The following is a 10,481-nucleotide window of genomic DNA, read 5'->3' as shown; positions in this document are numbered from 1 at the left end:
TAAAATACTTTATGTAAGAAGTGTTTATTTTGAAGGGAAAAGAATGAAAGGAAGAGAATTCCTTGGAAAAGGTCAGTTGGAAACAAATCTATAGATCGCTCTGGTTGAATTTAATCCACCTTCCAGCACAGAAATGGGATGAGTCAGTTGTAGTGAATCCGACCAGCCTCCACTGGTGCCTTCCAGAGGGTTGGGACTACAAGTCCCATCGGCCTCAGCCAACCTGATGGATTTTGTAGTCCAAAAACATATTGGAAGATGCCAGGTTGCGGAGAGGCTGTATTAAAACACCCATCTCGGAAACCTCTCTTTTAAAAAACAAAACCCTTTCTCTTCTCCTCCCTCTTTGTAGTGACCTCTGGGAACTGTAGCTCTGGGAGGGGAACTTGGAATCTCCTAACAAGTCCCAGCACCCTTATCCAACTACAGCTCCCATAATTTATTTATTTTTGGGGGGCGGGGGGAGCCATGACTGTTGAAAAGGGCATCATGCGAGGTACGGATGGGGTTGACATCTGGAAGACCACAGGTTCCCCACCTCTGGGCGTCGAGGAGTGCGGCCTGAAATCGGTCACACAAACACACCCTAAGGCTGCTTCGCGGGGCTCGTGTCACTTTGCAAGCCAAATCAGACTGGGCAGCTGGCCTGCAGCCCGTCTGGATTTTGCAGGACTCCCAGCTCCAGATCAGCCCCAGGCAGCCAGGTCAGGGATGCTGGGAGCTGGGGGTCCTGCAAAATCCAGAGGCCCAGAGGTTCTCCACCTCCACCAGATACAAGAAGGTATTTGGCACAGAGTCAGGCGGGAAACCAGCCTGCTCTCTCGCACAGCGCCCTTTCATTTTGCAGCGGGACAACTGCCAGGCAATACCCTAACCCTCTCTGTAATCCTAAGGAGGCACAGAAATCCGTCACTCTTTCTGCGTGGACAGCTCTGGGACAGAAGCGGTTTAAGGGTCCCAATTTTCACCAGGAAATTTCCTCTTCTGAAGGGGAGTAAAGGCGGATGAGGACTAGCCTCATTATATGGGCAAGTAGGCCTTCTGGAATATACACCTCGTGCCCCATTATTATTTAATTTGTTTATTTAATTTGGGACCAGCACCCCATTTATCAACGGCTTTCATCTGTTTATTTTCTGTACAATTGCACTCCTTCCCAAAACCACAACCCCATTCTGATTTCAGCCTCCTTTTGGAGCATTTCACGTTCCTCGTTTCTGATTATTGATTATTATTTCAAAGACAACCTAAGCCAAAGAGGCGAGACGGGGACTGATGTATCAGCCCATCTGGCACAGAGCAAGGCCACTTCTTTCTTTTTAAAAAACCTCAGACATATTTTTTTTTGTGTGTGAAGAGTCCTTCAAGAACAGCAGCGAGAATATTGACAGCGCTTTTCAGTTTCGCTGCCTAAAACGCCCTCGTTTACAGCGGGAGGCTGTGGGCGCAGACTGTCGCTCAGTTCCTCCTCCTGACTTTTTAGTGTGTTTAATGATTAAAAAGAAATGGCAAAATTCCTTACAGAAGTGTGCTTTAGCAACCAGCCCCCTTAACCCGGTGAGAACAGCTTGTATAACACGACTTGTTCCGTCAATGGTGTTGGTGGACCCTGGACTCAGAAAAACGCGACCTGGAAGAAAGAGAGAGAATTGAACGCCATTAGCTCTTTGAATCTACGGTGTGTTTTCCTTCATTCGCGCGTGGTTTTTTAAAGGGGAAAACCCCCCAGAAATTTGAAGCTATGCATGGAAGAATGTCGAATGCTGCCTTAAACTGAGGCACGCCGTTGACTCATCTGCTCTTAGAATCTGATCAGCAACAGCTCTGTGGGGGATTGCCAGCAAATGGTCTTTTTGTGAGCGATCGCGACGGACACATGTCAAAAATAGCGAGCGGCCACCGCAAATGGAGCAAGCATTGCAGGGTCCCTTCCAACTCTCCCATCCTAAACTCCTCAGCAGATCATTGCAAGCCACACGCAAAAACAGAAACATCTCATTGGATGCGTATCAGAAGAGATAACTTGATCTTGTTATCCACAAAAACGATGAGATATATTGCGTCCGAGGCGCTGCTAGATCAGGGATGGGGAGCCTGAGGAAGACCACTCTGCCAATAAGAGCCATTGGACAGTGGAACAGACTCCCACAAGAGATGGTGGACTCTCCTTCCTTCGCTGGAGGTCTTTAAGCAAAGATTGGATAGCCATCTATCATGTATTTATAGCTGAGATTCCTGAATTGCAGGACTAGATGCCGACTCCACAAGTCTGTGATTCTGTGTTGCTGGACTCCCAGCGCCCCCAGCCTCTTCATGAGAAGAACCTGCTGTTAGGCCAATGGCCCACTCAGTCCAGTTCTCCCCGGGGCCAACCAGATGCCCATCACAGGGAACCTGCAAGCAGGATCTGGGCACAAGAGCGCCATCCCCTTCTACGGTTCCCAATAACTGTGGAGGCAGAGCCGAGCCGCTGATAGCATTTGAAGCCTCTTTTAAAGCCATAACCACTCTTGTGGGAAGGAGTTCCACAGCTCAACAATGCGCTGCGTGAAGAAACAATTCCTTCCATCTGTCCTGATTCTTCCAACCTCTAAAGATGCCCACGAGTTCTCGTGTTACGAGGAGGGAAAAACTTCTCTCTGTCCGATTTCTCCGTGCCATGCATAATTCTATGGAAGTCTATCCTAGACCGGTGACTGGGAGCAGCCGCCAAGACCACATAACACCGGTCTTGAAAGACCTACATTGGCTCCCAGTATGTTTCCAAGCACAATTCAAAGTGTTAGTGCTGAGCTTTAAAGCCCTAAACGGCCTCGGCCCAGTATACCTGAAGGAGCGTCTCCACCCCAATCGTTCTGCCCGGACACTGAGGTGCAGCGCTGAGGGCCTTCTGGCGGTTCCCTCGCTGCGAGAAGCAAGGCTACAGGGAACCAGGCAGAGGGCCTTCTCGGTAGTGGCGCCCGCCCTGTGGAACACCCTCCCACCAGATGTCAAAGAGAACAACTACTACCAAACTTTTAGAAGACATCTGAAGGCAGCCCTGTTTAGGGAAGCATTACTGTATTTTAATATTTGGTTGGAAGCCGCCCAGAGTGGCTGGGGAAGCCCAGCCAGATGGGCGGGGTATAAATAAGAAATTGTTATTGTTGTTGTTGTTGTTATTATTATTATTATTATTTATCCTGTCACCTCTGAGTTGCCTTTTCTCCGAACTGAAAAGCCCCAAAGGCTGCCACTTTTTCCTAGTAGAGGAGTCATTTTGATCCCCTTCATCATCTTGCTGGAATGATGGGTTTTGTACCCCCACCATGCCTGCAAGACCGCCGGGGTTCCTCACCCCTGAACTAAACTCTTTCCCCAATGCTGCTCAGTTACAGAAAGCCACAACCGAGTGCATGCCATTTTTTAATCATGCGGCCCCCACATCTGTGCAAGCCGCATGCAGGGGCCACACGGGAGACGGGCACGGAATAGCAAGAAAGGAGAGTCCTACCTCCCCTGAACGGCGCCGGCTTTGAGTATGGGTTTCATCACTTTCTACCGAGGTTCCACATTCTCTGTGTGGCCACTGCGGCCAGCAAGGTCTTAATCCCTAGCCCAACCCGGCCGTTCTGGGGAGAACCAGAAGAAAATGAGAAATAGATTGGGTAAGGGGGCAACCCCTGCTTTTGTCTAACTTAACATGCGTTGGGCTTGTGGGCCGAGTTCTTGTAGGGAAGGAATACACCCATACAGAGGAGTGCCAGGCCTTGGGGAACCTGTATAGAGGCTGCAGCCGTTGTTGGACTTCAATTCCCAGCAGGCTGCAGGGTCACCGGCCAGTGGAATTATGGGAGTTGGAGTCCAGCAACGTCTGGAGATCCAGAAGGTTCCCTCTGGGCAATGATGTCAGAGAAGAGAATCCGGTTTAAGGCAGCAATGGGAGCTGGAAGAGCAGAATTTAGAGAATCAGATGGGGCCTCCCAGTGCCGATCTATTTTCATTTTTTATTTCTGTGTGTCTATAACCTGCTCTTCACTGAATATTTCCAATCCCAAGGCGGTGAGCAATGAGATGAAGTAATGATAATAAAAATGTCCAGAAGTAAATGACAACGGTGTAACAAAAAATGACAGAATCTGTAAAGATAATGAAGAAATGAACCGCACCATCCTAAAGCAAGCAGAGCAAAAGTGTAGAGAGGACAATAATTAACATTTCCCCCAATTTAACCAAATTCCTAGGTAAAGAGAACAGAGCTATCAACCACCCCAAACAGCCACACGGGCCTTAGAAACTGTTCCCACTCCATCTCTTTCTGGGGGCAGCCCATTCACTCCTTCTCTGCCCCCCGCACAATTATTCAGATAAATTATATATCCAATTTCACTTACATATTTAAACCACTGAACTACAGTTGCCTCTGAGTGTGTGTGAGCACTCATTCTGTCTTAAGCAAAGTATGCCACCTTTCGCACAAGCTGACGGGCGATTTACAACAGGAGTCAAATAAGACTGAAACCCCCCCCCCCCCGTAAAGGAACAGCCCTTAAAACAGTGCACCAACCACAGCTGGCCTTCAGCCAACTCCCGCCCCGCCTGCCTTCTTACAACCAATCAGAACTACTGGCTCTAGCTCCGCCTACCGTTTTGCTCTGGCTCCTCCTACCATCCGGTCTCCCCGCTTTCCATGCTACTGGGCACCGGTCGCCACTCCAACAACAGGTGACTGCCCAGGCTGCGCCTGAAGTCCCACATCGGGGGGAAAGCCCGCCCCCTCTTGCATGTTGAGATTTCTGCACTGCAGGAGGGGGTGGACTGGATGACCCTAGGGGCCCTTTCCAGGTCTGCAGTTCTATGATTCTAAGGAACTGGGCCCTGTTGGCCAACTGCCTTGACTGTTCTGATGTTCCTTCTAAAGTTCAGCCAAAATCGACCCGCCTTTTACCCAACCTCATTAGTTCTGCCCTCCAGGGCAGCCAGGAACCGGGCCTTCGCCCTTTTCAATGACCCAACAGCCCTTCCGACACGCCACCTCCTTTCAGCAGAGTCCCAGCAAGGATGGACAACTTAGCTCCCAGTTAAGCTATGCTGGGAAGGCCACACGAAAAATCCACGATCTGCACAGAAGCGTCAGGCCTAAAGAGCACAGCGACTCATCTCTGCCAGGCCTTGCCCCAAGAAGCTGTTGCGGAGACTGAAAATCCCTGCCACCTCACAGCTGCCTAAGTCCCCTTCTCTCCAGGGTTTTCCCTACGCAATCTGAGAGTACGCCTGCGTTGACGCTAATTTCTTCTCTGCCCTTTTCATGCCTCTCCTGGTTCTGGGAGACAAGGGGGGAGAGCAGCTTGTTGCTGCAGGAAAGGGAGACCCCTGTGGCCCTCCAAACTCATCTCGGCCTCTCGGAATCCCTCCTCTCCTGCTCCAGCTTCTGCCTTTGATTCTGGACTGTTCTCTGTTACAGCCTCTTCCTTCTCACTAAGTCCCGTTAGCTCTTCAGCTTCCGACTTCTCTTCCTGGTCTTCTCCCTCATCGTCCCCCCACTTATTGGGCTCTGAGTCTCTGCTGGTGCCTCCAACCATTCCTCTGCTGTCTCCCAGCTCCACCTGGTACGCAGGCTAAGACCCTTCCTGCCCGCAGACTGTCTGACCAGAGTGGTGCATGTTCTGGTTATCTCCCTCTCGGACTACTGCAATGCGCTCTACGTGGGGCTACCTTTGAAGGTGACCCGGAAACTGCAACTAATCCAGAAAGCGGCAGCTAGACTGGAGACTGGGGGCAGCTGCCGAGACCACATAACACTGGTCCTGAAAAGACCTGCATTGCCTCCCAGTACGTTTCCAAGCACAATTCAAAGTGTTGGTGCTGACCTTGAAAGGGCTAAATGGCCTCGGTCCTGTATACCTAAAGGAACGTCTCCACTCCCATCGTTCAACCTGGACACTGGGATCCAGTGCTGAGGGCCTTCTGGCGGTTCCCTCCCTGCGAGATGTGAGGTTACAGGGAACCAGGCAGAGGGCCTTCCCGGTGGTGGCGCCCGCCCTGTGGAACGCCCTCCCACCAGATGTCAAGGAAATAAACAACTACCTGACTTTTAGAAGACATCTGAAAGCAACCTTGTACAGTGGTACCTCGGGTTAAGAACTTAATTCGTTCTGGAGGTCCGTTCTTAACCTGAGGTATTACTTTAGCTAATGCCCCCCCCCCGCTGCCGTCACGCAATTTCTGTTCTCATCCTGAAGCAAAGTTCTTAACCCGAGGTACTATTTCTGGGTTAGCGGAGTCTGTAACCTGAAGCATCTGTAACCCGAGGTACCACTGTATAGGGAAGGTTTTAACGTTTGATGTTTTATCATGATTTCAATATTATGTTGGGAGCCGCCCAGAGCGGCTGGGGAAACCCAGCCAGATGGGCGGGGTATAAATGATAAATTATTATTATTATTATTATTATTATTATTATTAGTCCAGCCAGTATATGCCAACAGCTCACCTTGACCACGACGGCCACCAGGATGCCCAAGACTGCCAGGAGGGCGAGTCCAATCTTGCGTTTGTTGAACTTCTGCAGGACAAAGAACTTGGCCCAATCTACCTTCTTGCGGCTGCTGGGCGGGTAACGGAGGTTGTTGACAGCTTCCATCTTGAGGGCCCGGACGAGGCAGGCGCGTTTGTGGGAGAAGGTCTCAAAGCTGTACCGGCCGTGGTAGGCCCCCATCCCGCTGTTACCTGGAGGGGGGGGGGGAACAATGGCAAACAAGGTTTAAGCAGGGGGGAAAGAGTTGGTCCACTTCCTTTGACCTTGCAGGAGCAAAACAAAAACCCATCAAGTATGAAAAGGAAGCTGGGTAAATCGATCTGCCAAAAAAAACCCCCACAAGTCACTAGCCCTCAAAGCAATTAGCCTACAGATCTGTCAAAAAAAAGTAACTAGTCCTCAACCAATGATGTATAGCGCTGCCAACAAAAGCCGCAAGTCCTCAAGCAATAAACACATAGTTCTGTCAAGTCACTAGTCCTCAAGATGCCAAAAAAGAAAACCACAAACCATCAAATAATATATAGCTCTGCAAGAAAAGAATCCAACTAAGTCAGACTGAGAGTTAAAGTATATTCCTTCATTTCATTGAGCCTACTCTGAGTAAGACATAGCCAGATACAACCCATTATTATTTAGTAATAATTATGGTTATGATAAACTGTTATTAAATAAAACTGGTCTAAATAATGTTATGATAGGTAAAGGTAAAGGGACCCCTGACCATTAGGTCCAGTCGTGGCTGACTCTGGGGTTGCAGCGCTCATCTCGCTTTACTGGCCGAGGGAGCTTCCGGGTCATGTGGCCAGCAGGACTAAGCCGCTCCTGGCGAACCAGAGCAGCGCACGGAAACGCCGTTTACCTTCCTGCCAGAGTGGTACCTATTTATCTACTTGCACTTTGACGTGCTTTCAAACTGCTAGGTTGGCAGGAGCTGGGACTGAGCAACGGGAGCTCACCCCCGCAAGGGGATTCGAACCACCGACCTTCTGATCAGCAAGTCCTAGGCTCTGTGGTTTAACCCACAGCGCCACCTGCGTCCCATGTTATGATAAATGAGCATAAATAAAAACAACATTTGGTTATATTAAGCTAAGTGTATAATCAATTATAAACAAACACAATTTATATAGCACTGTGTGTTCAGAGTTTGTTAATGTGTTCATTTGTTTATTCGTTGAAACGGATTCCAGAGCAGTGCGCAATGTGGGTAGAACGCTGTAAAATCCTGATGTTGGCCAACGGGAGGAAGGACCACGGATAAAAATCACAAAGCATACCGAGGGAGATCACGAGAATCTAAAACGCCTGGGCAAACCAGGATCAAGCGGGTCCCAGGCTTTAGGGAGGGCCTAGGACCCATGTACCTACGGGACCGCCTCTCCTAGTATGCCCTGTGGAGGACCTTAAGGTCCACAAATAACAACACTTTGGAGGTTCCAAGCCTCAAGGAGGTTAGATTGGTCTCAACTAGGGCCAGGGCCTTTTCAGTACTGGCCCCGAGGTGGTGGAACGCTCTGTCCCAAGAGACTAGGGCCCTGCGGGACTTGACATCTTTCTGCAGGGCCTGCAAGACAGAGCTGTTCCGCCTCACCTTTGGTTTGGACTCAGTCTGACCCTTAAGTTTCCCTCCCCTTATGGCCTTGATTTATCAGCTACTTTAAAATGAGGCTGCATTTTAAATTGTATTTTAACCTGTATTTAATTTGGTTCACCCCCCCCATTATGTTTTTACAGTGGTACCTCGGGTTAAGTACTTAATTTGTTCTGGAGGTCCATTCTTAACCTGAAACTGTCCTTAACCTGAAGCACCACTTTAGCTAATGGGGCCTCCTGCTGCCGCCACACCGCCAGAGCACGATTCCTGTTCTCATCCTGAAGCAAAGTTCTTAACCTGAAGCACTATTTCTGGGTTAGCGGAGTGCGTAACCTGAAGCGTATGTAACCCGAGGTACCACTGTACTGTGATTTTATGGGTGTTAGCTGGCCTGAGCCCAGCTCTGGCCGGGGAAGGCGGGGTATAAATAAAATTTATTATTAGTATTATTAGTATTATTATAGTTCACAAGAGCCCTGTAAAGTGGGCTGCCATAAGTAACATCAGAACAGAGAGGGGAGGGAGGGCTGAGGCAGAGCAGCTTGCCCCAAGGCATGAGGCAGAAGACAAAACTCCTCCTGATTAGGAAAGTCTGCCAAGGAAGCCCCCATCCAATCCCACATCCTCCCCTGCCATCTTGGCACACACACCCCTGTCCCTGAGGGGCGACTGACTCACCAACGCCTCCAAACGGGAAGCAAGGGAGCGTGAAGTGCATCAGAACATCGTTGGCTGTCACCCCTCCGCTGGAAGTCTCTGCAATCATCCTTTTGATTATCTGGGAGGGAGGAAAATAATAATAATAATAATAATAATAATAATAATAATAATAATAATAATAATTTATTATTTATACCCCACCCATCTGGCTGCGCTTCCCCAGCCACTCTGGGTGGCTTCCAAAAGAATATTAAAATACTATCATACATCAAACATTAAAAGCTTCCCTAAACAGGGCTGCCTTCAGATGTCTTCTAAAAGCCTGGTAGTTGTTGTTCTCTTTGACATCTGGTGGGAGGGTGTTCCACAGGGAAGGCGCCACTACCGAGAAGGCCCTCTGCCTGGTTCCCTGTAACTTGGCTTCTCACAATGAGGGAACTGCCAGAAGGCCGTCGGTGCTGGACCTCAGTGTCCGGGTAGAATGATGGAGGTGAAGACGCTCCTTCAGGGATACTGGACCAAGACCAGAAGGGGGGCGGATAAGAGAGGGAAATGAGACTGCAAGCTATAATCAGCTCAAGCAACAGATCCATCAACTCGCTCTTGGGCTGATTAACTGGAGGGATGGAATAAACGACACCTCAGTATTTTGGGGAGGCAGGTTTGGTTCCGGCTGTGTCACCAGAATGGGTCGATGAACGAGACCCGGAAATGGAATTGGGGCCAAGTTCCTGGTGGGCAGAGGCCTAGTAAAGGTAAAAGGGCCCCTGACCATTAGGTCCATTCATGGCCAACTCTGGGGTTGCGGCGCTCATCTCGCTTTATTGACCGAGGGAGCCGGCGTACATCTTCCGGGTCATGTGGCCAGCATGACTGAGCTGCTTCTGGAGAACCAGAGCAACGCACAGAAACACTGTTTACCTTCCCGCTGGAGTGGTACCTATTTATCTACTTGCAGTTTGACGTGCTTTCAAACTGCTAGGTTGGCAGGAGCAGGGACGAAGCAATGGGAGCTCACCCCGTCGCGGGGGTTCGAACTGCCGACCTTCTGATTGGCAAGTCCTAGGCTCTGTGGTTTAACCCACATCGCCACACGGTCACACAGCTCGAAACCAGGATGCCCTGATCAATGGATCACAGCACTCTGCAGGAGACAGCCTTTCACAGCCTAGGACCCTCATACCTACGGGACCGCCTCTCCTGGTATGTCCCACGGAGGACCTTACGGTCTTCAAACAAAAACATCTTGGAGGTCCCGGGCCACAGGGAGGTTAGGCTGGCCTCAACCAGAGCCAGGGCTTTTTCAGCTGTGGCCCAAGAGACAAGGGCCCTGAGGGACTTGACATCTTTCCGCAGGGCCTGCAAGACAGAGCTGTTCCACCAGGCCTTTGGCCAAGGCACAGTCTGACCCCCTCCTTTGGTAATCTTCACAGAACTCTAGCCCAATGGTTGCCATTAATTTGATTTAAACTGGTTTTATAATGAATTGATTTTAGAATGTTGTATTATTTTACTGTTGTTAGCCGCTCTGAGCCTGGCTTCAGCTGGGGAGGGCGGGATATAAATAAAATGTTATTATTTATTATTATGATGATGATCTTATCAGGAAGTCCATTCCACACAAGGTTAGAATTTGGCCTATGGCGTGGTGTCTCCTGCCTTCTGGAACTCCCTCCCGTTAAAAATCAGAAAGCAGCCTTTTCTATC

General features: G+C 49.7%; 1 protein-coding gene across 3 annotated transcripts in view; it reads right to left on the bottom strand.

The window, feature by feature from the left end:
• Positions 1 to 458: 458 nt before the first annotated feature.
• Positions 459 to 10,481, bottom strand: part of ALDH3A2 (aldehyde dehydrogenase 3 family member A2) — a 36,273-nt gene continuing 26,250 nt past the window's right edge. For 2 of the 3 annotated variants that reach the window (XM_082201845.1, XM_082201844.1), the window contains exons 9-12: positions 8,793 to 8,881; positions 6,473 to 6,708; positions 3,494 to 3,611; positions 459 to 1,630 (exon numbers count right to left, since the gene is read on the bottom strand). In XM_082201845.1, the coding sequence (XP_082057971.1) occupies positions 3,531 to 3,611; positions 6,473 to 6,708; positions 8,793 to 8,881 (406 nt within the window). In that variant the 3' untranslated portion in view covers positions 459 to 1,630; positions 3,494 to 3,530. The remainder of the gene's footprint in view (positions 1,631 to 3,493; positions 3,612 to 6,472; positions 6,709 to 8,792; positions 8,882 to 10,481) is intronic. The other variant, XM_082201846.1, reaches the window with a different exon arrangement.

The sequence above is a fragment of the Podarcis vaucheri genome, assembly GCF_965113315.1.
Source record: "Podarcis vaucheri genome assembly, chromosome: 15".
Classification (NCBI taxonomy): Eukaryota; Metazoa; Chordata; class Lepidosauria; order Squamata; family Lacertidae; genus Podarcis; species Podarcis vaucheri.
Note: the sequence above shows the minus strand (reverse complement) of the source record. Positions and strands in the feature narration are given on the sequence as shown.